Source organism: Scyliorhinus canicula, chromosome 11 (assembly GCF_902713615.1).
Source record: "Scyliorhinus canicula chromosome 11, sScyCan1.1, whole genome shotgun sequence".
In the NCBI taxonomy this organism is placed as follows: domain Eukaryota; kingdom Metazoa; phylum Chordata; class Chondrichthyes; order Carcharhiniformes; family Scyliorhinidae; genus Scyliorhinus; species Scyliorhinus canicula.
Window position 1 is genome coordinate 98621040 of NC_052156.1, and position 27732 is coordinate 98648771.

At 46.8% G+C, this 27732-nt stretch overlaps 1 protein-coding gene and 2 non-coding genes across 4 annotated transcripts; all 3 read right to left on the reverse strand.

Annotated features, from left to right (window-relative positions):
• Positions 1 to 3144: 3144 nt before the first annotated feature.
• Positions 3145 to 27539, reverse strand: LOC119973219 (phosphate carrier protein, mitochondrial-like). Of its 2 annotated transcripts, none has more exons than XM_038810884.1 (7): positions 27296 to 27539; positions 26682 to 26812; positions 18724 to 18903; positions 17044 to 17225; positions 7015 to 7187; positions 4401 to 4511; positions 3145 to 4310 (listed from the first exon to the last, which is right to left on the reverse strand). In XM_038810884.1, the coding sequence occupies exons 1-7, from the start codon at positions 27468 to 27470 to the stop codon at positions 4156 to 4158; spliced, it is 1107 nt and encodes a 368-aa protein (XP_038666812.1). In that variant the 5' UTR covers positions 27471 to 27539; the 3' UTR covers positions 3145 to 4155. The 2 variants fall into 2 exon arrangements, with proteins under 2 accessions (XP_038666812.1, XP_038666813.1); XM_038810885.1 differs by lacking the exon at positions 26682 to 26812 and adding an exon at positions 26368 to 26492 and having other exon boundaries at positions 27296 to 27536.
• Positions 3467 to 3719, reverse strand: LOC119974072. The gene has a single exon (XR_005462459.1). It is a non-coding gene; the product is annotated as a small nucleolar RNA SNORA53 (small nucleolar RNA).
• On the reverse strand, positions 16763 to 17005 carry LOC119974071. The gene has a single exon (XR_005462458.1). It is a non-coding gene; the product is annotated as a small nucleolar RNA SNORA53 (small nucleolar RNA).
• Positions 27540 to 27732: the final 193 nt, after the last annotated feature.

Genomic DNA, 27732 nt, shown 5'->3' on the forward strand with positions numbered 1-27732 from the left:
GAGTAAACTTTGTGGACATGGGAAAAGAGAACTCCTTCACCCTCATTCAGGCAAATCTCAGTGGGTCTACCCCCCACCCCGTTCCATGAATCCCCTCAGTTCTTTAGCCGCCGCTGGTTGCTTCCCCAAGCTGGGGTTTCACCGGTCCAGTACAGGGTCTATAACTGTGTTGAAATCACCCCCCAGAATCAGATTGTGTGAGTCCAAGTCCTGAATCTTACCCAGCGTGCCTCTCAAATTGCACGTTGTCCCAGTTTGGGGCGTAAACGTTCACTAGCACCACCCGAGTCCAATGCAGCTTCCCGCTAACCATCATGTATCTGCCCCCCCCCCCCTGTCCGCCACAATATTCCTTGCCTCAAAAGCCACCCTTTTGCTGACCAGGATTGCCTCTGGTCTTTGAATCCAGCCCCGAATGGAACACCTAGCCCACCCACCCTTTTCTCCATCTTGTTTGGTCCACAAGTTTTAGGTGCGTCTCCTGTAGCTTGGCTACATCTGTCTTTAACCCCTTTTAGGTGCAAGAACACGCGAGCCCTTTTGACCAGCCCCTTCAGGCCCCGCACATTCCACGTGATCAGCCTGGATAGGGGGGCTAACCCCCCCCCCCCCCCCGCTAATTAGCCATCTACCTTTTTCAGCCAGCCACGAGGCCACGTTCCCCGCCTACTCGAGCCCTCCCATTGGAAGCATAATGTCCCTGTGCCCTATGCTGGCTCCTTTTCTGTCAGCAAAGCAGCATCCCACCCCCCAGCAGCCGTGTGATCCCAATCCCCCAAGTCAAGCACCCGCTTGACACTGGCTCTCTCTCCTCCCCCCCCCCTCGCATTACGCTTCTGTGAGCCAGCCACTCCCACCTCCACTCCCCCTCGCAGATGCCTCATTTTTCAGGCCCCTCCCTCTGGAATGCCCAACTTATCTGCTTCAACGGCCCCCAAAGAGCATTTTCCACCCCCTCCCCCAATGAAACAATCAACAAACCCCGGGCACAAACCCAGCCCCCCCCCCCCCCCCCCAAAAGAAACAGCTCCAGCTGCCAGGAGAGCAGCTCTCCTCCCTCTGCGGCCGAGCTCTGAAAAAGCCGAAAACAGGGCCGAAGAAACCGGGAACAAATAAAAATAAGACAGAAAAGCACAATGGCGCTCCCTTCGGCTACTCAGCCATTAACATCACCACCACAGTAACGTCACAGTGTGGCTATCCTTTAGGTAGAGTCCAACTTTTCTTGCTTGATAAAATTCCACGCTTCGTCCGGTGTATCAAAGTAATGGTGGCGATCTTGATACGTGACCCCACAGCCTCGCTGGATGCAATAGCCTGAACTTCACCCCTTTGCTGTGGAGGGCCGCCTTAGCCCAGTTGAATCCAGGGCGCCTTTTAGCCAGTTCTGCTCAGAGGTCCTGGTAGATGCAGATTACGCTGTTCTCCCAACTGCTGCTCCGCTCCTTTTTAGCCCATCGCAGGACTTGTTCCATATCCGAGAAGCGGTGGAACCGTACCACCATGGCCCTCGGCGGTTCATTCGTTTTAGGCTTCCTGGCAAGGCGCCCCATCCAGTTCCAGAGGCCATGGGAATGCTCCTGACCCCACCAGGGTCCCCAGTAACGTGGTAATGAACGCACTTGCGTCTGACCCCTCTGCACCCTCAGGTAGGCCCAGAATGCGCAGGCTTTGCCTCCTGGACCTGTTTTCAAGGTCTTCCAGCCTCTCCTGCCACCATGTTATGCATCAGCACACTGACGGCCAGACCCAGTATCGCGTCATTATCAGAGACCTTTTTCTCAATCTCCTTGATTGCCTTCTCCTGTTTTTTCTGGGTCTCAACCATTTTCTCCATTGAGGCCTTCATTGGGCCAGCATCTCCGTTTTCTGGGCAGCAAAGCAGCTTCTAAGGGACTCCTGCTGTTCCCACGACCACAGGGCCCACACTGCCTGATCCAAGCCGACCGCCATTTTCTGTTCCCCGCACCCATTCCTGCCGCTTCTCACTGGTTGTTTTGTTTGGTCATCCTGCTCCCCTCCATAAACTGCTGCAGGGAGCCTTCTAGCGCAGTTTGCATCAAAAAGGGGCCGCCAAAGCTCCTTAAAAGGGCCCATTAGTCTGTTAGCAGTGGGAGCTGCCGAAAACACGACTTACCCACGCATGGTCACCACTGGAAGTCGGTCAATTAATTTTTATGGCAAAGGTAGAAAAGGAGTCAGTTATTTAGATAGGTGGAATGGATCGTTGAGGCCTAATAATGGCAGAGCAGGTTAGAGGGGCTTGCTCTTCCTAATTAGTATATTGGATAATCGACTTCAACATTTGCAGTTGACACCAAATTGGGTAACAGATGGGAAAACAGAAGACCGATTGAAGATTAATAAATGGCAAATAACCAATATAAATGCAACAGTCCCTTTTAGCAGGAGAAATACCTGCTCAAACTAGGAGTTGAGTGCATGGATAAATAAAAAGTTGAGACACAGATTAACAGGGCCATTAAAAATGCAAACCAAAGCCTGTAATTATAAGGCAAGGGCATTGGGGCACTTATTTTTAAAAAAGGCAGTTTTGTTCACTGGAGAGTTCCTACTGCATACCATCCTCCTTCCACAATGTTTTTTGCTTGGTGAAGGACATCTGTAACCACCCCACCCCCAACATCACATGGGGAATGGAAAAGCTAGCCAGATACAAACACATTTGGGGTATCAAGAACAAAAGAATACAGCACAGGAACAGGCCCTTCAGCCCTCCAAGCCTATACCAGTCATGATACCACCCTTGGCCAAAACCCTCAGCACTTCCTAGCGCCAAGTCCCTCTATAACCATCCTATCCATGTAGCTGTCAAGATGCCTTTTGAACACTTATGTATCTGCTGCCACAACCTCCCCTGGCATCGCATTCCACACCCTCAAGCAAGTTCAATTTTTGACTTGCAAGGAGATGGCTAGTTTAATAGTCAAGGCGCTTTGATTTACTGCCCTGGGCTAAGGAAGAAATAGGGGAAACAAAGCCTCTTCCTGGCTCCATTCCAGTAACTCTGCAGCCACCTCAGTTGCCCTGGATCATGGGACATGCAGCTCCAAAAAGGAGCAAAACCATTCTCAGAAATATTATAAGGAAGTGAACATTGAGAGAATAAAATGAGAAAAAATGATAGTTGTAAATATTCTTTAATGCTTACTGACCCAATAACCAAAACTCAGTGTGGAACAACCCATAGTACTAACATATACAAAGGAGTGCCGTAGTTCAATTTTAATGCTAGTCAGGTTAAAACACTTTTGAAATGGCCAATGCAAAAACATTACAGGTAATGCAATGTTAGTCATTTATTCAATCAAGATCCTATGCCAGCATTTCTATACCAAATGATGATTCAGCACAATGGCAATTGTCATGGGGTCATTAAGCAGCCAGAGCAGCTAACAAGTATCTCATGTCATTGCAAGATCTGAACCAGATGGACTTTGATAAACATGTCCACACAGCAGCAAAGACTTGATGGCAGAAACAGCCAGAAATAACACGTTATTCCTATCAGAACAGAGGGGCTACCGTGCAGGTATAATACTTTGACACACCAATGACTCAAGCACCTTTGACTGTACAACCACTGAAGTTGATGAATGTCACCTGCCAGCCCACTGGAGAGCCCAACACCAGGATGAAATAGATCTACCAGTGAGGCCTGACAGACACATCCCAAAGGTGGATCTAAGAAGCACAAGTTTCTAAAAATAAAAACTGTCCCGACCAAATCTCCAATGACTAGCATTTAAATTTATAAATGTCAATAATTTAGACACAGTTGCTAACATCTAAGAAGTTCTAAACTTTTGCTGATTAGTGATAAGATGGTGAAAAATAAATACAGCAAAGATGTTTAACTTTTTACCAATACCGATTTTAAGAACTAAATTTGTTTCAATCTCAAATAGTCATGAAACAGACCCTGCAAATAAACCAATTGTACATTACACATACACATCTTGGGTCATAGTTCTTTATTCTGAATCAAAGCTGAATACTTTGCACTCTGTCACAGCTCATCAACATTACAGACATGATACTTTCAGTATTAAATAGCTCTTTTGTTTTTTACACGTCTTATGAAGCGACATATCTGGCTGAACCAGGGTTAACAAATTAAGTCCATGTATTTTCCTACAGCCCAAGTTTCTTCTTTAGTGATGCTGGCATCTCTGGAGGTGGTGGGCGAGGAAGCCTGAAGTATACCTTAACAGAGTCGTAGATAAACCACTGCAAGGCAGTCAGAGTACCAATCATGATAATACGGGCAATAAGCCCCTTCCACACTCCTGCAAATAAAACATTGTTGTTAATGGAGTCATAATGTATAGGATTGCATGTTTAATTTGGATGTGTTGCACATCTGAAATATGGCCTACCTAAAGGTCCAAGTCTTTTCAGAACCTGTACTGCAGAGCTACCCTTTTCCTTGTTCAGCACCGACACCACAGAGTCAGCAGGGTGAGAGACAATAGCACAAAACACACCAGCTGAAAGAAACAAAACATTGTGGTCAATTCTACAAAATAGGAGTCATTGGGCAGAGTAATAACAATTGACCCCTCTGTAATGGTTTGAATTCTTTTTTTATAAATTTAGAGTACCCAATCAATTTTCTTCAATTAAGGGGCAATTTTAGCATGGCCAATCTACCTAGCCTTTGGGTTGTGGGGGCGAAACCCACACAAATACAAGGAGAATGTGCAAACTCCACACGGACAGTGACCCAGAGCCAGGAGCGAACTTGGGTCCTCGGCGCCGAGGGAACAGGGCTAACCCACTGCGCCACCGTGCTAATGGTTTGAATTCTAACAAATTATTTTCAAATATATCGGAATACAAAACTGAGTTTCTGTCAGAAGCCATCAGTGTAGGAGATGGCACCCAGGCCATTCATTACCAGATAACACAAACTAGCTGAACTTTGAGCAGTCAATTGTAATGAGCCACACAGAATACTGACTGGATTAACCACCGAAATAGAATGATGCAGCCTGGAACAGATTCAGCCTGTACAAATTCAGGTTGTGCATTCCAGATCAGTTTAAAAGAATCTCGTTTCTCCTCTGGTTGTTTTGCCAGTTCTTGCCTGGAGTTCTTCTGGTTACGACATGAATTTATTACAGGTAAGGAGGCATTGGATAAAGTTGAAGTTCAAGAGGCTTCAAAATAGAAGCATGTGAAATTGAGAAACAGCTACCGAGATGGGTAGTTGAGAGCGAGTGCAAATATTGGGTGTACTCAAATTTGACCAGCAGTATTCCCCCAGACACCCAGCAACTGCCACGTACCCGTGTGCCATTTTTGTTATCTCTAAACAAGACAATTCCAACACACTCCTAGCCAGCCCCCTTTGTAAACTTCAGGTCACCCAAGCTCTGCTGCCAACGTACTTATTTGCAAAGTCCTATTCGACCATAGAATGGTAACAGTGGTAACATTACTGAACAAGTAACCCAGAGGATTGGGCTAATGCTCCAATGATAAGAGTTAAAATCCAACCCCAGCAATTGATTAAATTTCAATAGACTCCAGACTCTCAGCATGATCGACACGTAACTGCCCTCTGAAATTACCCAGCAAGCCATCTGTTGTATTAGAACACTGAAGTTGGAAAAACAGATCAGCATTGACCCAAGTACTGGAAAGAAAAAAGGCATACCCTACTCAGCTGACCCTGCAAAGTCACCTTCACTCGCATGTGGCAATTTGTGTCAAAGAAAATGGAGAGCTATTCCACAGGCTGGTCAAGCAACAGTCTGACAGTCATACTCAATTGCCTTTAAGCCAGAAATTCTTTGGATAGCCTGATCAATTTCCTTCCAAGTCCCTGGCAGCATCACAGATTCCAGTTCTCAGTCAATTCAATTCATTCTATAACATCAGGAAACGGCTGAACACACTGCATACAGCATAAGCGATGGGGTGAGACAGCATCCCGGCTACTTTACTGAAGACTTGCATTCCAGAATTAGCCAACGCTAGTTGAGCTGCCACGGTAGTTACTGTCATGTAACGTGGAAAATTGCCCAAGCATGTCCCAGCCACACAAAGTCTGCTCTCAATTAGGTATCATAATTTACCAGAATAATACCTGGATTCTAGGAGTTAGATTGAGATTGCACAAACTGGGATTGGGAAACTCCTCAGAATTTAGATGTGTATGCTGGTGAATTAATCAAGTTTAACAGGTTAAGGGCAGCACGGTGGCCTAGTGGTTAGCACAACCACCTCACGGCGCCGAGGTCCCAGGTTCGATCCGGGCTCTGGGTCACTGTCCGTGTGGAGTTTGCACGTTCTCCCCGTGTCTGCGTGGGTTTCGCCCCCACAACCCAAAAATGTGCAGAGTAGGTGGATTGGCCACGCTAAATTGCCCCTTAATTGGAAAAAATAATTGGCTAATCTAAATTTATAAAAAAAAACAAAAAAAAAAAAGTTTAACAGGTTAAGGAGACAGAAAAACTACTTCCCGTCACCTTTCGGGAGTAAAATTAAACACTCCTACACAAATTTTAAAGTTGGGAACTTTTAATCCAGAGGCAAATTTGCTAAGCAATAGGTATTAAGGGATACCCGGGGCAAGGTCATAGATAAACCATGATCTCTTCAAATGGCAGAAGAAAGACTAAGTACTCATGTTCTTCAGAAATTCTTTGCCAAGAAGCGGAAATCCAATTGGAAACTTTTAAAATAGATTGAGCGGTGTTAGAAATACAGAACCAAACAGGTGAATGGAGTTACTGCTCCTTTGGCAAGTCTGAGATTGTTAACCAACCTCTGCAACACAAGGAAATGGAGATGAATTGCTAATTTTCACAAACAAACCTCATAGGAGACAAAGTATTGGAAGGTTTTTACAAACAATGATGAGGGTAGAGCCGTAATAAGAGAGCAACCAGGCACCCGACAAGCTTATTTACAAAGTTACACAAGTGTGCCAATAGTAACCAAGGGTATGTTCATACCAGAGACAAATCAAATGGATTTTCTTACCAATATAACCAGCAACAAAAGTCACCACCAGCTGCTCAGCTTTGGTACAATTAGCACGAGGTTTGGGCACCACATACATGTACAGTGCTTCTACTGTGCGCTCAAAGCAAGCAAACTTCATCATTGTGTAGGGAATCTGTCTCATCCACAGGGGGACAAGACCTTTGTAGAATCTGTTGAATTAAAAAAATGAAAAGGCTGTTAATTCAGAGAAGCCTTCATGCCACCCAGGACAGGATTGTTGGAATATTAAATGCTAACCCATTCTTCTGTAAATATGCGTTTCTGGACTAACCCAAATCTCAGCTTAAACAGCAACAGCTGCTTAAATATCCCCGGAAACCGACATTGCTTTTGCCTGGATGGAGGGTACAATTATCAAACAAAGTCCTAGAGTCTGTTTCCACAAAGGCAGCCCAGCAGTTCCTCCTAGATTTTCAGAAAAATTCATTTAACTTGTACAAGTTGGATCAAGTATACTGGAGGCAAGATCCTCCCACCAACCCAAAAACACAATGTGAAAACAAGGTATTCGACAAAAATCGAAGACAGACAGAATAGAATTTTTTTGTCACATTAGCATGAATTCTGCTTTTTGCTGGATGTGGAAATATCCTTGTCCTCCCGTTTTCAATATTCTAACATGACACACAGAACAGTACAGCACAGAACAGGCACTTTAGCCCTCAATGTTGTGCCAAGCTTTGTCCGAAACCAAGATCAAGCTATCCCACTCCCCATCATTCTGGTGTGCTCCATGTGCAGATGATACTAAGATTGGTGGAGTTGCAGATAGCGAGGAGGACTGTCAGAGAATACAACAAAATATAGATAGATTGGAGAGTTGGGCAGAGAAATGGCAGATGGAGTTCAATCCAGGCAAATGTGAGGTGATGCATTTTGGAAGATCAAATTCAAGAGCAAACTATATGGTCAATGGAAGGGTCCTGGGGAAAATTGATGTACAGAGAGATCTGGGAGTTCAGGTCCATTGTACCCTGAAGGTGGCAACGCAGGTTGATAGTGGTCAAGAAGGCATACACAGCATGCTTGCCTTCATCGGACGGGGTATTGAGTACAAGACTAGGCAGGTCATGTTACAGTTGTATAGGACTTTAGTTAGGCCACATTTGGAATACTGCGTGCAGTTCTGGTCACCACATTACCAGAAGGATGTGGATGCTTTGGAGAGGGTGCAGAGGAGGTTCACCAGGATGTTGCCTGGTATGGGGGGTGCTAGCTATGAAGAAAGGTTGAGTAGATTAGGATTGTTTTTGTTGGAAAGACGGAGGTTGAGGGGGGACCTGATTGAGGTCTACAAAATTATGAGGGGTATGGACAGGGTGGATAGCAACAAGCTTTTCCCCAAGAGTGGGGGTGTCAGTTACAAGGGGTCACGATTTCAAGGTGAGAGGGGGAAAGTTTTTTTACGCAGAGGGTGGTGTGTGCCTGGAGCGCTTTACCAGCGGAGGTGGTAGAGGCGGGCAGGATAGCATCATTTAAGATGCATCTGGACAGGTATATGAACTGGCGGGAACAGAGGGAAGTAGACCTTGGAAAATAGGAGACAGGTTTAGATAAAGGATCTGGATCGGCGCAGGCTGGGAGGGCCGAATGGCCTGTTCCTGTGCTGCAATTTTCTTTGTTCTTTGATTAAGTCATGGATGGCGCGTTCAGTGAGGTGGTCATACCGCTGGTGAAGATTGAAGTTTTGTATACTTTTGGGAGCTGACTAAAAGGGCCTGTTCCTGTGCTGTATTGTTCTTTATATCACCCCATAACCTTCAAAATTCTAGTGAAAATATGTCTTAATTTGAGTAATCTGTCCTTTTAACGTAACCCCTGTAGATCCAGTTATCATTTTTGTAAACCGACGTTTCACCCCTCCCAAGACCAAAATATTCTTCCCGCGGTGTGGTGCCCAGAACTGCTCAGTGCTTCAAGTGGGGTCAGGGTTTTGTACAGATGCAGCATAATTCTGGTGTCTTTATATTTCAGACCTCTAGATTATAAAGGCAAGCATTCCATTTGTCTATTTGATTATATTTTTGCACTTGCTCCTTGCATTTTAAAGACCTATGCACTTGAACCCTCCTCTTTGGACATCCACTGCACCCAATCACTTTCCATTTAGAAACTACTCTATCTATTTTGGACCTTAAACTGATAGAGAAATCGCACACTTGCTTAAATTAAATTCCATCTGCCACGGTTTACCCATTAAACATCTCCTTGCAATTTTCTATCATCCAGGCTGTCTACAATGCCACTTAAACATTGTATCATCTGCAAATTTGGATTCAAGACTTCCTATGCCATACCCTAGTGTGTGAATTATTGAGGCCCCAACATAGAATCCCTGTGGTCAACCACTAGTCACCTGCTGCCAACTGGAGTAATTATCCATTATAGAATTTACATTGCAGAAGGAGGCCATTCGGCCCATCGAGTCTGCACCGACTCTTGGAAAGAGCACCCTATTAAAGCCCACACCTCAACCCTATCCCCTTAACCCAATAACTCCACCTCACCTTTTTGGACACCAAGAGCAATTTATTGCGTCAGTCCACCTAACCTGCACATCTTTGGACTGCGGGAGGAAACAGGAGCACCCAGAGGAAACCCACGCAGATACGGGGAGAGCGTGCAGACTCCGCAGTGACCCAAGCCAGGAATAGAACCTGGGACCCTGGAGCTGTGAAGCAACTTGTAAGACCATAAAGACATAGGAACAGAATTAGGCCACTCGGCCCATCGAGTCTGCTCCGCCATTCAATCATGGCTGATCAGTCCCATTCTGTTGCCTTCTCCCCATAACCCCATATCCCCTTATTGATCAAAAAAACCCATCTATCTCCATTTAAAGACACTCCATGATTTGGCCTCCACAACCTTTTGCGGCATTATTCCCCCACTCTGGTCGCCTGCCACTCAACCAATTTCCTAACTGTAGCAATCATTTGCCCTCAACTCCGTGGTCTTCCACTTCAGTTAACACTAAAGTGGAAGCCCACGGATGAACCCAACCATTGACCCTCTTAAGGCGAACTTTATTTTCTCAAGACTGAGAAACCCAGCCATATCACTAACCCAGGTCTCGACACTAGGGAGCTTAGAGTCCCTCCACATTAATAAGATCCAGGCTACCACAGAGGAAAAGGTCAAGATGGCGGCCTCTTTCGCCCCCTAAACTCCCGACTCTTCTGACACTCCAACGATCACCACCTCCAGACTCGGCACCACCCGTGTTTTGAATACAGTGGACATTGCCTTAGTAAAACCCTGCCAAAACCCTCTAAAGCTTCATGTGGACATGCTAGGCTTCCACACACACCTGTCCTCTACCCGAAAAAACTTGCTCATCCTAGTCACCGTCATGTGTGCCGGTGGACTGCCTTGAATTAGAACAAAGAGAACAAAGAAAATTACAGCACAGGAACAGGCCCTTCAGCCCTCCCAGCCTGCGCCGATCCAGATCCTTTATCTAAACCTGTCTCCTATTTTCCAAGGTCTACTTCCCTCTGTTCCCGCCCGTTCATATACCTGTCTAGATGCCTCTTAAATGATGCTATCGTGCCCGCCTCTACCACCTCCGCTGGTAAAGCGTTCCAGGAACCCACCACCCTCTGCGTAAAAAACTTTCCACGCACATCTCCCTTAAACTTTCCCCCTCTCACCTTGAAATTGTGACCCCTTGTAACTGACACCCCCACTCTTGGGAAAAACTTGTTGCTATCCACCCTGTCCATACCTCTCAATTTTGTAGACCTCAATCAGGTCCCCCCTCAACCTCCGTCTTTCCAACAAAGACAATCCTAAATCTACTCAACCTTTCTTCATAGCTAGCACCCTCCATACCAGGCAATATCCTGGTGAACCTCCTCTGCACCCTCTCCAAAGCATCCACACCCTTCTGGTATTGTGGCGACCAGAACTGCGTGCAGTATTCCAAATGTGGCCTAACCAAAGTCCTATACAACTGCAACATGACTTGCCGACTCTTGTACTCAATACCCCGTCCGATGAAGGCAAGCATGCTGTATGCCTTCTTGACCACTATCAACCTGCGTTGCCACCTTCAGGGTACAATGGACCTGAACTCCCAGATCTCTCTGTACATCAATTTTCCCCAAGACCCTTCCATTGACCATATAGTCCGCTCTTGAATTTGATCTTCCAAAATGCATCACCTCGCATTTGCCAGGATTGAACTCCATCTGCCATTTCTCTGCCCAACTCTCCAATCTATCTATATTTTGTTTTATTCTCTGACAGTCCTCCTCACTAACTGCAACTCCATCAATCTTTGTATCATCTGCAAACTTGCTAATCAGACTACCTATACCTTCCTACAGGTCATTTATGTAGATCACAAACAACAGTGGTCCGAGCACAGATCCCTGTGGAACACCACTAGTCACCCTTCTCCATTTTGAGACACTCCCTTCCACCACTACTCTCTGTCTCCTGTTGCCCAGCCAGTTCTTTATCCATCTAGCTAGTACACCCTGAACCCAATAAGACTTCACTTTTTCCATCAACCTGCCATGGGAAACCTGATCAAACGCCTTACTAAATGTATATGACATCTACAGTCCTTCGCTCATCAATTATCTTTGTCACTTCCTCAAAGAATTGTATCAGGCTAAGCCTAGCACATGGATTAGGATGGAAAGGGGCTTTTCACAGTAACTTCATTGAAGCCTACCTGTGACAATAAGCGATTACTAACGTGCTTAAGGCATCCACCCACAGACCTGCCTCTATCTCTCCTCCTAGCTTGTTCTCCCACTTGCCCTCAAGCACCTCCACTGGAGTTTCCTCCGATTCCAACAGTTCCTGGCAAATATCTGACACCTTCCCCTCTTCCACCCAGGTACTGGAGACTACTCTGTCCAGTATCCCCCTGGTGGCAGCAGCAGGAAGGCTGGAACCTGCCTTCTCAAAAAGTCTCGCACCTGCAGATACCTAAACCTATTCCCGGCTGGCAATTCAAATTTATCCTCCAAGACTTTCAAGCTAGGGAAGCACCCATCTACAGATCCCCCATCGTCCTAATTCCTGCCCTTTGCCATCTCCGGAACCCACCATCCAGCCTACCTGGTACAAACCAATGATTATGAAATCGGGGTCCAAACCGATGCTCCCTCCACTCTCATATCTCCTCCACTGCCCACAGATTCTCAAAGCCACCACCACTACCGGACTTGTGGAGTATCAGGCCAGCGAGAACGGAGGAGATGCCGTTACCAGTGCTCCCAAACTTGTGTCTTTACATGATGCTGCCTTCATCTGCTCCCAAACAGACCCCTCCCCCACTACCCACTTTCTAATCATGGCTACATTAGGCACCCAGCAGTAATTGCAAAAGTTCAGCAGCGCCAATCTACTCTGACCCCAACTACGCTCCAGCAACACTTGCTTCACTCGCGGGGTTTTACCCGTCCACACAAAGCCCAAAATAACCTTTTCACCCGCTTGAAAAAGGCCCTCGGGAAGAAGATGGATGCACTGAAAGACAAACAGAAATCTGGGGAGGACCGTCATTTGTAAACTCTGCACCCTCCCCGCCAGTTATAGTGGGAGCATGGCCCATCTCTCAAAGTCCCCTCCCATTTGTTCTACCAGCTGGGATAGGTTTAACATGTGTAGTGCCTTCCATTCCCAGGCAACCTGGACTCACATCAAAAGCTCTTTCCTACTGTTCCAAACGGCAGCTCTCCCAGTCTCCTCTCCTGCGAACATCTTTTGCCCCCCCCCCATGTTCAATTTATACACCGAAAAATTACCAAATTCCACTAGGATCCGCGTAACTTCCCCCATCCCCCGAGGATCCGCATAACTTCCTCCATCCCCTCCAACGGGTTTGAAATATACAAGAGCAGGTCATCTGCGTAAAGTGAGACCCATTGCTCCCCCCACCTCCGAACCAGCCCTTTCCAGTTTGTAGAGGCTCTTAATGCCATGGCCAATGGCTCTATTGCCAAAGCAAACAGTAACAGGGAGAGGGACACCCTTGCCTTGTCCCTCTGTGTAGTTTAAAATAGCCTGACCTCAGCCGGTTCGTATGCACACTTGCTACTGGTGCCTGATAGAGCAACCGCACCCAGTCAATGAAGCCCTCACCAAAACTTCCCAATGCCTCCCACAAGTAATCCCACTCCACCCAATCAAAAGCCTTCTCCGCATCCATTGCTACTACCACCTCCATCTCCCCTCCTTCTGAGGTGATCATAACATTTAAAAGCTTTCGAACATTGGCAGCGAGTTGCCTGCCCTTGACAAATCCCGTCTGGTCTTCCCCTATCACCCCCAGTACACAATCCTCTATCCTTGTGGCCAGTATCTTAGCCAGCAGTTTGGTGTCAACGTTCAGTAGAGAAATTGGCCTGTATAACCAGCATTGCTCCGGATCCATCTCCATTTCAGGATCAATGAAATGAAATTGAGGCCTGCGACATTGTTTGGGGGGGGGGGGGGGGGGGGGGGGGTCTCCTTCTCTCTTGCTTCATTAAATGTCCTCACCAGCAGTGGGCTCAATATCTCTGAAAACACCTACTGGAATTCCACCGGGTAGCCTTCCAGCCCCAGGGCCTTGCCCGACTGCATACCCTCCAGCCCCTCAATTCTTTCCTCAATTTCAACTGGGGCTCCCAGCACTTCCACCAGATCCTCATCCAGCCTCGAGAACCTCAACTGACCAAAAACTGCCTCATCCCCTCCACCCCAGCCAGGGGCTCCGACTCATAATTTGCTGTAAAAGTCCTTAAACACCTCATTCACCCCCCACTGGGTCCAGGACTGTAGTCCCACCTCTACTCTTTACTCTCCCCATCTCCCTGGCCGCCTCCCTTTTTCTGAGCCGGTGCACGAACATTCTGCTTGCCTTTTCCCCCATCCTCAGAAAATTACCCCCCGTTGCCTTCTTCAGCTGATCCACCGCTTTCCCTGTAGTTAACAGCCCAAACCCTGCCTGTAACCTCCGCCACCCCCTCAGTAGGCCCGCATCCGGGCAGGGCCTCCAAGTATCTCCTGTCCACCTGGAGTATCTCAACTAACCTATCCCTCTCAGCCCGTTCCATCTTTTCTGTGGGCCCGTCGATGAGAGGGCATACCTTGTGGACATGGGAGAAAATCTCCGCCCCATGATCTAGTTATGTGACTCTAAGTCTGGGATCTTACCCAATACCTGCCTCAAATTCCACATCATCCCAATTCAGAGCATATACGTTAATGAGTACCACCCACACACCATCCAGTGTCCCACTCACCACATGTGGGTCGGTGCAGACTTGATGGGCCAAATGGCCTCCTTCTGCACTGCATGTTCTATATATGTTCAACTGTCTACCACTTCCTCATTTTGATGACAATATCACCATGTTCAGCTTTTAGGCATGCCTATATTGCTTTCGTCCACCCTCTTATTGCTTTTGATGCCCCTTCACGTTTCCTTTCATAATCCCTTTTAGTCACTCTTATAAGCTGCGTTGTGACCTGTTGCTGGTCCTTGCAGCTATCCCATTCATCCGGATCCACGCATTTTTGTAACCCCTTTCTTTTAATTTTATGCTGTCCCCAAACTCTTTAGTTGTCCATGGCTGCTTTCTTTTTGGTGAAGTGGAGCCTTTTCTTCTCAGGGTACATACTTGCTCTGTACTAATTTAAATATTCTTCACTGATCAGTCGTCTGACAAGAGATTTGCAAGCATGTTGCCAGGACTCAAGGGACTGAGTTATAGGGAGAGATTGGACAGGCTAGGACTTTTTTCTTTGGCGTGATCTTAGAGTGGATAGGAGTCTTTTCCCCAGGATTGGGGAAATCAAGAACTAGAGGGCATAAGTTTTAATTTTAAGGGGGGAAATAATTAATGGGAACCTGAGGAGCAACTTTCTTTTTACACAGAAGGAGGGACATATGTGGAATGAGCTGCCGGATGAGTGGTTGAGGCAGAGACATTGACGACATTTAAACAGATACATGGATAGGAAAGGTTTAGAGGGATGTGGACCAAATGGAGTTAGCTTAGATGGGCTTTTTGGTTTGCATGGACCAGTTCGGGCCGAAGGGCCTGTCTCCGCGCCATCGATTCTATGACTCATTAACAGATCTTCCCAGTTTACCTTGGATAGTCTGTCTCAGCCTGTTAAAGTCAGCCATACCAAAGTCTAAAATTTTAGAGTCAGAAACATGCTTTCAAACGTTACACGAAATTAAATCATGTTATCAGTATTTGATAAATATTCTCATTACTTATAACTAGATCTAATATTGACTACCCCATGATTGATGTTTTCAAAGAGGTGACCAGGTGTGTAGATGAGGACAGTGCATTTGATGTAGGCAGCAAAAATTACTCCTGATACAGTCATGGTTGAGACAGGTTCTTCAGCAATCACTCACTAATGAGCATGGCGGTGATTTACCTGAAAGGTCAACACATTTCAGGCAATGAACAAGATGGAGGATAACCTCAGCCGCTATGGAAATTGAACCTGTGCTCATGAACCAGCCCGTCCAGAAAACTGAGTTAATGGACCTCCAGGCAAGGACAACTTTCCGTCAAGGATATTAGTAAACCAGATGGGTTTTTAAACAACAAAACAATGGTTTCATGGGTCACTATTACTGATTTAGTCATTCCAGGGTTATTAACATAACTTAAGTTAGGCCTGAAGCCATGGTGGGATTCAAAGCAATAGAATCCCCACAGCAGGAGACGATTTGGCCCATCAAGTCTGCACCTGCCCTTGGAAAGAAAAGAGCACCCTACTTTAAGCACATTCCTCCACTCTACCCCCATAACCCTACCTAACCTTTTTGACACCAAGGGACAATTTAGCATGGCCAATTCACCCAAGCGGCACATCTTTGACCCCAGAGCACCAGTCTCGGCCTCCGGATTAGTAGTCCCGATTGAACAGGACACACGTTAGCAGGATGTGGGATACCAAAAAATAAGTGCCTGGGCCCTATCAATATCAAAGATTTGGAGATGGAGACCAAATTAATATATCCAAGTTTGCTGAAGACAAAACTAGGTAGGAGTTGCACGAGGATGCAAAGACACTTCAAGGAGATTTTGACAAGTTGAGTGGGAAAAGAACTTGGTAGATGGAATCTAGTGTGGAAAAACAAAGTGCAGAGTAGTTAACCGATGAGGGAGTGGAAGTGTCAAAAGGGGTCTGGCACCCTTGTTCATAAGCCAGATAGCCAACATGCAGTTGCACCAAATGTAGTCTTGCACCATTGTACAGAGCTTCGGAGACTGTGGCTAGGATATTGTGTACTGTTTTGGTCTCCATATCAAAGGAAGCATACGGAAGAAATGGATAAAGATTCACTAAACTGAACCCTGGGGAGACCCTACAACAGGAGATTAAGGAGATCGGACCTACATTCTCCACAGTTCAGAAGAATGAGAAATGATCTCTTTGGAGCATACCAAATGCTTACAGAACATTACAGGGTAGATGGATAAAAGGATGTTTCTCCACAATTGGTATTTGGGCGTGGAATGGGGCCAGTTTCAGATTAAGCCATTTAGGATGGAAATTAGGAGGAATTTATTCACTCAGGGGTGGTGTTTGAAATTTTCTGTTCCAGAGGGCTGTCTTTATGCATTTTCAACATAGATCGATAAATTTCTAGATAGCAAGGGATATGGGGATAGTTAGTGCGGCCTCAGTGGGCTGAGTGCCCTTGTCCTAATTTGCACATACCCGCGTAAATAAACAAAAAATAGTTTGTGTCTGCAAACCAGCCAGGTCCCAATGACAGATAAAAGCATGCTGAATACAGGCCCACTGAAACACATATGGCCAATTTGCAGGCATATTATTCTCACACATCAATGACTCAAGCACCTTTGACTATACAACCACAGAAGTTGTGGAATATCTGATAACCATACAGGAGATCCCATGATACACGAGGTCTGCCAATACAGTAAAACAGATATATCACAAAGGTGGATCTAAGGAATGTGTTGTGTCAAGTTTTAGTCAATGAATACGATTCACACTTACGCCCAAACTCCTTCTTCAGCCCGCATTTTAGGAAAAGCTTCTCTCAGAGTGTTTGCAAAACCAGGTTGGGTTTGAATTCGGACCTTACAAGCCTCCATTGGAGAAAGTGCAATATCAGCGAAGAATTCAGCACTGGCAGATGCAGCAAGATACAGAGACGTGCGCCAGAGGTACGCATTTTCCTAAAATGAAGAAGCAAGATTATACCTTTCCTGATGAATATTTAATCGTTCTCAAAATGAGAGACTTTTCACATTGAAATCTAGTGTAGTTTCAAAGATTGATCACTAACATACAATTAAAGGAATGGAAGAGGGTAAGGTGGTGAAGAGCAAAACTAGTCACTGCACTCCTACTGGCTATAAAACTACTATCTCCTGGCATGAAAATCTGGGAATTTCTTTAAAAAGTGCATTTTACTAAAAAAATTAAAGTACACAAAACTCCTAAAGCTGCAATAATTAAAAGAAAAACCCTAAAAGGAAAATGTGAAATGATCAGCATTAATTTTACTAATGCTAGGGCGGCACAGTGGTTAACACCACTGCCTATGGTGCTGTGACCCGGGTTCGATCCTGGCCCCGGGTCACTGCATGTGTGGAGTTTGCACATTCTCCGTGTCTGCGTGGGTTTCACCCCCACAAGCCAAAAGTGAGCAGGTAGGTGGATTGGACATGCTAAATTTCCCCTTAATTGGAAAAGAATAATTGGGTACTCTAAATTTATTTATTTTTAAAAAATTATTAATGCTGCACAATGCCTCATCAAAACCAACATATCCAGTTAACCCTCACCCTATAGATAATGCATTCTGCAACTGGGCCATAGATAACACATTCCGAAACTACAGAAGTAGGGACAACTCCATATTATTATAGCTCTGCACCGATTCTGCATGACACCTTGGGTAGATGCCAACGTGTCCATCAGTGTGCAAACCTCACGGCCAAACTCAGATATTTGACCGTCAAAACTCAAGGCTCATCTTTCTAACTGGCCAGTTTGTCCTGATTGACTTACATAGAATTTACAATGCAGAAGGAGGCCATTTGGCCCATCGAGTCTGCACCGGCTCCTGGAAAGAGCACCCCACCCAAGTTTAACACCTCCACCCTATCCCCATAAACCAGCAACCCCACCCAACACCAAGGGCAACCTTGGACACCAAGGGCAATTTATCATGGCCAATCCACCTAACCTGCACACCGTTGGACTGTGGGAGGAAACCGGAGCACCCGGAGGAAATCCACGCACACACGGGAGGATGTGCAGACTCCACACAGACAGTGACCCAAGCTGGAATCGAACCTGGGACCCTGGAGCTGTGAAGCGATTGTGCTATCCACAATGCTACCGTGCTGACTTCTTTGACTTTTTGTTTGCCTGGATATTTAGAACAGTGGTTTTGGGCTAATCCTCCCTAGTAGATAAACTTCAAATCAAAACTGTATCATCTGACCGGTGGTTAATGCTGGCCCCCAAATAAACCAACCAACGAAAAGACTTCAACCTCTATTTTCAAGCCCAACACATCGGTGTTCAACTTCCCTCTCCTCTTATATATTCCATTAGCGGAATGCTTCTCACATTTCTAACTGTGTAGCACCAACTATAGTTCAATTATAACAGGAAAATGCAACCTTCATTAGAAGCTAGACAGAAGATTTGAAAAATACTTACTTCACCCAGCAAGTCACCATAAACATTCTTGAAAACTTCATAGAAACCAAATTTGCACAACCCTTGCATTGAATAGCCAATGAAGGTTGGAGCCCATCCTTTTCCCAGACCACGGATACCATCTTCTTTCAGAGTGATAGAAAACCCTTTGAAGATGCTCTGGTATTTTCCAGGATCCACCTAATCACAATGTAAAAAATATTTAATATGAAGACAAAGTCTACATGCCACACCCTAGAACAGGGAATGAAACATTCCTGTGATTCCGGTGATAGTCAATCTAGATTCCAACAAACCCAAATCTGGCAAAACTGCATTCATTGTCAAGCACACATTGATTTACCAGTCACCAGCATAATGCCAGATGGATATAATTACAGCATATGAATCAATTAAATCTCCCTCCGCATCTCAGTACTTGCATGCATGGCTTCCATCAGTATTATTTCATGTTAAGAAAATGTCAAATTCAGACCCCCCCACTCCCCCGAGAGCAACGGTGGTGAGATTCCACAAGTACTTGGATAGGGAGCACATTTTACAGTGGGCCAAGCAGACATGGACCAGAGTGCGGAGGTGACCAGAAGAGCGGGCTTTAGACCAGGTCGACCCTTTTTAAGGAAAAAGGTGAAGTTCAGACTGCTGTATCCTGCCTGTCTCTGGGTCACGTACGAGGAGCAAAAAGGTGACTTTTTATTGAGTCGCCTGAGGAAGCACTAGACTTCACGAAAAGGAAAGGACTGGTGGTGGACTGAACTTTTGGAACTTTGCTGCAGCATTCATGTTTTTAAAAAGTTTCTTGTTTTGTGGATGCTATTTGTAATGCCTTCTGTACTGATTTGAGGCCACTTGCAGAGCTGAGCGAGTTAAAGTTTACATTTGCACTGTTGGAGGATGTGTTTATTTAGATGTTGGATCTCTTGCTTGATCTTTACTTTGTTTCGCAGTGTTTTTCTCTGGCGGGCAATTGTGTTGGGATTGTTTGTCATTGGAATATGTGTGCACGAGTAGGGGGGGTGGTGGAACAATAGGTGAGAGATAGAATGTTCTGCTGGCGAGGGAGGGACTGTTGCTGAGGGGCAGAGAGGAGGTCAGAGGCAGAGGCTGCTCGGGGCGGGCTGGTGGAGGCGCAGAGCACGGGCTGGAGACTGGCCTAAGAAAGGGCTTAGCTGATCGGTGAAGTGGGGCAATGACCCCCCCCCCCCCAAAACTAGGCTGATTACCTGGAATCTACGACAGCTCAACAGGCCGGTCAAGAGGGCACATGTGTTTGCGCATTGGAGAAGCCTGAAGGTGGACGTGGTAATGCTGCAGGAGATGCACGTTAGAGTAGCTGGCCAGATTGGATTAAGGAAAGGTTGGGTCGGTCAGGTCTTTCACTCGGGACTAGACAGGTCACGATTCTGATCGACAAGCAGATGGTGTTTGAGGCAGGTAGAACAGTTTCGGATGTGGGAGGCGGGTACATTATGGTCAGTGGGAAATTGGAGGGGGTGCAGGTGGTACTGGTAAACGTGTATGCGCCAAATTGGGACGATGTGGAGTTCATAAAGAGGATGCTGTGGAAGAGAACGGACCTGCACTCCCATAAGTTGGGTCATGGGAGGGGACTTCAACACAGTTATCGGTCAAGCTCGAAAACGGGCAGGGTGCCAGGAATGGCAAAGTAACTAAAAGGGTTAATGGAGCAGCGGGGGGGGGGGGTTTAATGGATACGAGTACTCGGCAATCAGAGTGTTGGATCATGCCCCACATTGGGTGGATCTACAGGTTAGTTTGGAGAGAGGACAACACCCGCTATTGAGGCTGGATGTGGGTTGTTGAGCGGACAAAGTGAACAAGTCCACCCAAAACTACCTGGAAACAAATGATAAGGGGAGGTATCTGCAGCAACGGTTTGGGAAGCTTTGAAGGCAGTGGTCAGAGGGGAATTAATCTCGATACGGGCCCACAGAGAAAAGGTGGAATAGGCTGAGGGGGATAGGTTAGTTGAGGAGATACTCCAGATGGACAGGAGATACTTGGAGGCCCCAGACACAGGGCTACTTGAGGGAGCGGCAGAGGTTACAGGTAGAGTTTGGGCTGTTGACTACAGGGAAAGTGGTGTAACAGCTGAGGAAGGCAAGGGGTGGGGGGGGGGGGGGGGGAGGGATTTATGAGTATGGGGAAAAGGCAAGCAGAATGTTAGCGCACCAGCTCAGAAAAAGGGAGGCTGCCAGGAAAATAGGGTGAGTAAGAGTAGAGGTGGAAATTACAGTCCTGGACCCAGTGGGGATGAATGAGGTGTTTAAGCCCTTTTACATCAGAACCCCCAGCTGGGGTGGAGGGGATGAAGCACTTCTTGGGTCAGTTGAGATTCCAGAGGGTGGATGAGGATCTGGTGGAAGGGCTGGGAGCCCCAACTGAAATTGAGGAAATAACTGAGGGGCTGGAGGGCATGCAGTTGGGGAAGACACCTGAGCCAGATAGCTACCTGGTGGAATTCTACAAGTTTGCAGAGATGTCGAGCCCACTGCTGGTGATGACATTTCATGAAGCAAGAGAGAAGGGAGCCCTCCCCCCAACAATGTCACAGGCGTCGATTTCATTGATCCTGAAACGGGAGAAGGATCCAGAGCAATGAGGATCATACAGGCCAATTTCTCTACTGAATGTCGATGTCAAACTGCTGGCTAAGATACTGGCCACAAGGATAGAGGATTGTATCCCAGGGTGACAGAGGAAGACCAGATGGGATTTGTAAAGGGCAAGCAAATCACGGAAAATGTTTGAAAGCATTTAAATGTTATGATGCCATCAGAAGGAGGGGAGATGGAGGTGGTGGTAGCGATGGATGCGGAGAAGGCTTTTGATCAGGTGGAGTGGGATTACCTGTGGGAGGCATTGGGAAGGTTTGGCGAGGGCTTCATTGACTGGGTGCAGTTGCTCTATCAGACACCAGTAGAGAGAGTACATGACCTGGCTGAGGCCGGGGTATTTTAAACGACACCGAGGGACTAACCCTCTCCCTGTTACTGTTTGCTCTGGCCATGTAGCCACTTGCCATGGCGCTAAGAGCCTCTAGGAACTGGAAAGGGCAGGTTCAGCATTTCAGACCCGTTGGAGGACACCATCCCAGGGGAAGTTATGCAGATGCTCAGGGAATTTGGTATTTTTTTGGGGGAAAAATTGAACATGGGGGAAAAGCAAGATGTTCACGGTCCAGGCAAGAGGGCAGGAAAAGAGACTGGGAGAACTGCCGCTTGGAATGGTAGGAAGGAGCTTTCGGTATCTGTGAATCCAGGTGGTCCAGGAATGGGAGGCACTGCACAAGTTCAACCTATCCCAGTTTGTAGAACAAATGGGAGGGGACTTTAAGAGATGGGGCATGCTCCTGCTATCACTGGCAAGGAGGGTACAGAGTGTGAAAATGACAGTACTCCCCAGATTTCTGTTTGTCTTTCAGTGCATCCACCTTCGTCCCGAGGGCCTTTCCAAGCGAGTCTATAAGGTTATTGCGGGTGTTGTGTGGGCGGGTAAAACCCCGCGAGTGAAGGAGGAGATACAAGAGAGTGGAGGCAGCATCGGTTTGGATCCCGATTTATAATAATCATCGGTTTGTACCAGGTAGGCTGAATGGTGGGTTCCGGAGATGGCAAAATTAGAATGGTAGGAATTAGAAGGTGAGGGATCTATTTATAGACGGGAGCTTCCCCAGATTGAAAGCCTTGGGAGGATAAATTTGAATTGCCAGCAGGGCATGTGTTTAAGTATCTGCAGGTGCGAGACCTCGAGAAGGCAGGTTCTGGCCTTCCCGCTGCTGCCACCACAGGGGATACAGCACAGAATAGTCTCCAGTACCTGGGTGGGAGAGGGGAAGGTATCAGATATTTATGAGGAACTTTTGGAATCGGAGGACGGTGGAGGAGTTTAAGGGCAAGTGGGAGGACGAGCTAGGAGAGATAGAGGCGGTCTGTGGGCGGATGCCCTAAGCAGGGTTAATACATCCTCATCATGGCTTCTGGAGGGGATTGTATGGTTTTTTGATGTTGTCCAATGGACAACTGATCTGCATCGGTTGTATCAGGATTAGTCAGGTAGTCCAGCGGTCACACATGATGGTGGCTAGGATGAGCAAGTTTTTTCGGGTAGAGGACAGGTGTGTGTGGAAGCCCAGCATGTCCACATGAAGGTTGAGAGTTTTGCTAAGGCAATATCCACGGTACTCAAAACACGGGTGGTGCAGAGTCCAGAGGTGGCGATCTTGGGAGTGTTGGAAGAGCTGGGATTTCAGGGGGCAAAAGAGGCGAATGCCTTGCCTCCCTACCAGACGGATCTTATGTGGAGGAACTCAAAGCGCCCCCCACCAAGAGCAGAGACCTAGGTCAGTGACATGGCTAGGTTTCTCAGTCGAGAAAATAAAGTTCGCCTCAAGTCAGTCAACGGTAGGGTTCACCCAGAGATGGCAGCCGGTCGTCGACTTTCCTGGATAAAATTAAAATGTCAGCAAAGGGTCAGACTGTTGTTTTATTGTTGGGGGGTGTGAAGATTAGGATGGGGGTCAAAATGCTTATTGTACCATGTTCATGTCGCTGCTATTGTTATCATAAAAACTTGCAAACACCCTAATAAAAATATTTAAAAAAAAAGAAAATGGCAAATTCTCTTGAGAATAGCTGAAGGGGCAAGGGAGACAAGAAATTGGAGCTTGGGATAACTACTCTAGATTATAAGGGGCATGGATAGAGTGGCACTGTTTCCAAGGGTGGAGGGGTCAGACACAGGCATAGGTTTAAGGTCCGTCGGACAAAGTTTAGAGGTATGTGCAAGGCAGTTTTTTTTTTTTTTAAAAAGAGGGCAATGAGCTCCTGGAACGCACTGCCAGTGGAGGTTGCGGAAGCAAATACATTAACAGCAACACTTCCCCCAACCCACCACCACCCCCTCCCACCAGCAGCTCCACTCCTAAAACAATATGTCGCAAGCATTTGGCAGATTCAGTGCCCTCTCCTGCGACTCAAGAGTTCACCCAGACGCAGCCCACCTGCACTTCTATCCTCTCTGGACATGGACTCCGAAGTGCTCTGCCCCAATGCAGATCAGTTGTCCATTGAACAACATCAAGAAACCATACAACCCCCTCCAGAAGACCATCAGAGAACACACCGCCCAGATCAGGGCCTCAAGTGAGTGAGCACAAACCTGGACATGGATTTCCTGTAGTAGTAGTGATGGTGGTGGTCAGAGCTAGCAAGGTTAGTGGATGAGACTTTGCAGGTGGATAGGAGGTATTCGGAGGCCCCGGAGTCAGGGTTGTTGAGGGAATGGCAGAAACTCCAGATGGAATTTCGGCTGATATCCACGGGCAAGGTGGTTGGGCAGTTGAGGAGAGGTCCTGGTGAGGAATTTTGTCCGGAAGCAGGTGCCGTCCTTGCCTCACCTGCTACCTCAGGGACTGAAAGTCAAGGTGGAGTCAAGAACTGGGGTAGGAGAGGTCATAAATTTAAAAGGAGTAGATGGATTGGGAGGGAGCCCATCATGTCCACATGTTTTGGGGGATTCTGGCAGGGGTTTGTTGAAGTTATCTTGGAGGTTTTGAAATTGAAGGTCGAGAAGTCGTGATCTTTGGAGTGTCAGAGGGCCCCGGGAGTCCAGGAGGCAGGAGACGCCAATGTCTTGGCCTTTACCTCCCTGATAGCCCAGAGACGGACGTGTTAGACAGGAGGGACTTGGAGCCCCTAAACCCAGGGGCATGGGTGAGTGACCTGGCAGTTTCTTTCAGCTGGAAAAGATTTAAGTTCGCCTCAAGAGGGTCTGTGGAGGGGTTTGCCCGGACATGGCAGCCATTACCGACTTCTTTGAGAACAATCTGTTTGGGGGGGGGGGGGGGGGGGGGGGGGGGGCAGGCAACAAAATGGAGATGTCGAGGAGCTAAATGGTGGGGGTGGTTGATATTTAGTGGATTTGGTTATTTGCAGCCTTGTTGGTTGGTTGTGTGTTTGATTTGTAAATATACCTCAATAAAATATTTTTCAAAAAGTGATCGTCTGCTGTATCCGATGATTGAAATAAGATGTTACAGTCTTTGCAGGTGGGCTGTTATTTTTCAATAAGCTTGGGGGCAGGGGATTTCTCCAGCAATCAATCATCTTTTTAAGTCACGGTCATCATCAATTACAGATTGTGGGGTCTTGCTGTGGTCAAAATGTGCATTCGGCTCCAATTTAATACCAGCAAGTGACCTCGGGCCACACCGTACAAATACTAGTTAATTCTTAATAAATTCTATGCAAGGTGACCTGCAGACACTTATGTAAAGCCTCCACTCAAATCAGTATTCCACTCTGTTCCCAGTTTTGGGTTAAAAAAAAATACATTTTAACCAAAGGAAAAGCCATGAATGGCTTTGTCAAACCATTGGCTGTAACTAGTCAGAAGAGGGGGACGTATTAAAATGAAATAGCAATGTCAATAAAAATGGCAGAACACATTATTGCAAGACCTACTTGTAGCCATCTGGGAGGGCCACTCACAAAGGTAAATATGGCCACATGCAAAGAATCAAGGGAAATATGGCCAATGCAGGATCCAGACAAACTCAGAGCTTTAGTGTACAGTTGCCACTAGAGAACCAGGCACCATCAAAACCCACCCACCCCCAACTGATTTACATTCTAATGGCCCATTTTCCCCAGGACAAAAGACAGGTACTCAGGTATGAGATACAAATCCAGACACATCGGCGCCAGTCCCTTCACCCAGGAAGCCCAAAAATCAATGGTCAATGACCAAACAGGACACGCCCAGCCATCAAGGCACCCACCCCTTTATTGGTTCAAAACAAAGGCAGTAATCAGAGCCTGCCGAATTATTGGGTCCAAAGTTAAGGATTGCCCAAAAGAGCGCAAAACCCCCATGCGTTTGATCTCTTTTGGCCCTGAAGCCAACTGCAGCACCACGACCAGAAGCAAGTTCAAGATCAACAACCGCTACCAAACAAATGAGCCCAGCAGAACCAGTTACTTCTCCAGACCCAGCCACTCCAGATCCAAACAAAGGCCTTGTTCCTCTGCTAAAGCCGGGTGCCTGAAGTTAAGTACAGGTTGTTGTAGTGTTAGGTATAATTTATTTGTAGTGTTTTATGTTGCACGTGTGAGTTAATCGTGTGTGTAAATAAACTATTATTGAACTTGAACTAACTGGTTGTTGGATCTGTGATCGATATCCGGTTGAACCTTGTGGTGGTATCATTTGATACCTGGCGACTCTGAAAGCAATATTCATTAATAACGGCCAGATTAATATCGGACTAAGTAGATACCCCAGAATTGGCAACATTATTGGTGACACTGGTGGGATAGTATTCCACTCATTAAAAAAAAGAAACATACTTCATAACTTTATGCAGTTAGTCAAGCTAGTGCAGAAAATAAAAATTACAAGAATTATTTCATTGACAAAAATTTAACATTTATTTGATTGACACAAGTTGTCACTCAACAACTACCTGCAATTTAACAAACCATCATTCTTATAATTAAATTAGTACAATGTTTCCAAAAATCTCATCACCAGTCAGGTTATTTTAGGAACAAAACTAGAAAGATGGGCTTCATGGTCTGAAACCTTTCACAGGTACAGCTCATGTTAAAATTAAATACACACCTGAATGCGACACTTCACCAGATCCAAGGGCACAACAGCAGTGTGTGTTAGACCACAACTCAAGATACCTCCAAAGCCACACAAAGCATAAAACTTGGGAGAGCCATATTCACAGCTGTATTCCTCTGCAGTTGCAATAAAAAAGACACACCATGCAGTTAGTTGGCTCAACATGCAACACATGGATCCCTGCCATAGTAAAGATGCTCAGGTTCCAGGGGAGCCCCTAAACCTAACGCTCAAAATAAGCCAAGCTGGGCACTCCAGTGCCTCATCCTCTGTGCCAGCAAGTGACCATGCTGCATACAACAAACCTGAATTCTGCATTTCACCAGGTCCAAAGGCACCACAGCAGTGTGTGTGGAGCCACAGCTGAGGATCCCACCCAGGCCACACAGGGCATAGAAGCGAGCAGAGCCATATTCACAGCTATTCTCTTCCTGTTCTGTGTGGGAAATGAGAGTATGAGAACAGAGCAGAGAGGTCAGATGAAGAGATAGAAAGCCAGAGTAGGAAGGAGAACAGATGGAGAGCTGGGGTAGGTGTGGAGAAGATGGGATTAGAGTCAGAGTAATAATAGTTTTAAAGGAGAAAGAAAGCCACATCAGGTGAGAGCTGGTCATCAACCATCGTCCTAATCCCATTTTCCAGCCTGGGCATCCCAATTGCTGATCTAAATAGTTCTTAAATGTTATGAGGATCTCCAGGCAACCGCGCTCTGAGTTAATTTGTTCTTCCTCACATCCTCTCCAAATGGAACAGTTTATTCCTGACTATCCATAGGGACTGAGATGGGTGGAGGCCGGCATGGGAGGCGTCAAATCCCAGAGGTCATCGGCCAAGGGCAGCCCGGGGCTGAGGCCGGGCGCTATCATCCCCGGCTGGGCTGAGCACGGCATGCAGGCCTCGCTATCTCCTTCCCCCATACCTTTAACCGCTCGGGCGGCGGCAGCAGCGAAACGGCGGCGAGCTGGAGGTGCCGTCAGATCGCTCGAGGCTGAGGACTGTGCCGTGTGAGCATCCGCGGTATTGGAAACGAGCTGGAAACGGGGCGAGCTGAAGGGATTTGCTGCAGCGACGGTCAGCAGGCCCGAAGAGAACATGGCGGCGGCGGCGGCAGCAGCACCTCCAGGATCCACGGAGAAAATGGCAGCGTTTGAGGGCGCGCGACCTCCGCTAATTAATGCGTCCTTCAACACGTCATCATGACGCGACAACTAGGGTCAGGCGCTGATTTGCTACCGGAAGAGAGCACGTGGCCCTGGAAAGGAGGGGGTGGAGAGTCTCGTGACCTCAGCCGCAGTGGTTGTGGAGTTTCAGGTTGTAGAGACATCCCAGAGTCAGAGAGGTCCCAGGGTCCCAGAG

Coding starts and splice junctions, on each gene's coding strand:
- LOC119973219 (XM_038810884.1), bottom strand. CDS start 27,470: ATGTTCTCTTCGGGCCTGCTGACCGTCGCTGCAGCAAATCCCTTCAGC. Junction 26,813..27,295: donor CGCCGCCCGAGCGGTTAAAG/GTATGGGGGAAG, acceptor TTTCCCACACAG/AACAGGAAGAGAATAGCTGT. Junction 17,226..18,723: donor ATGGTGACTTGCTGGGTGAA/GTAAGTATTTTT, acceptor TCTTCATTTTAG/GAAAATGCGTACCTCTGGCG.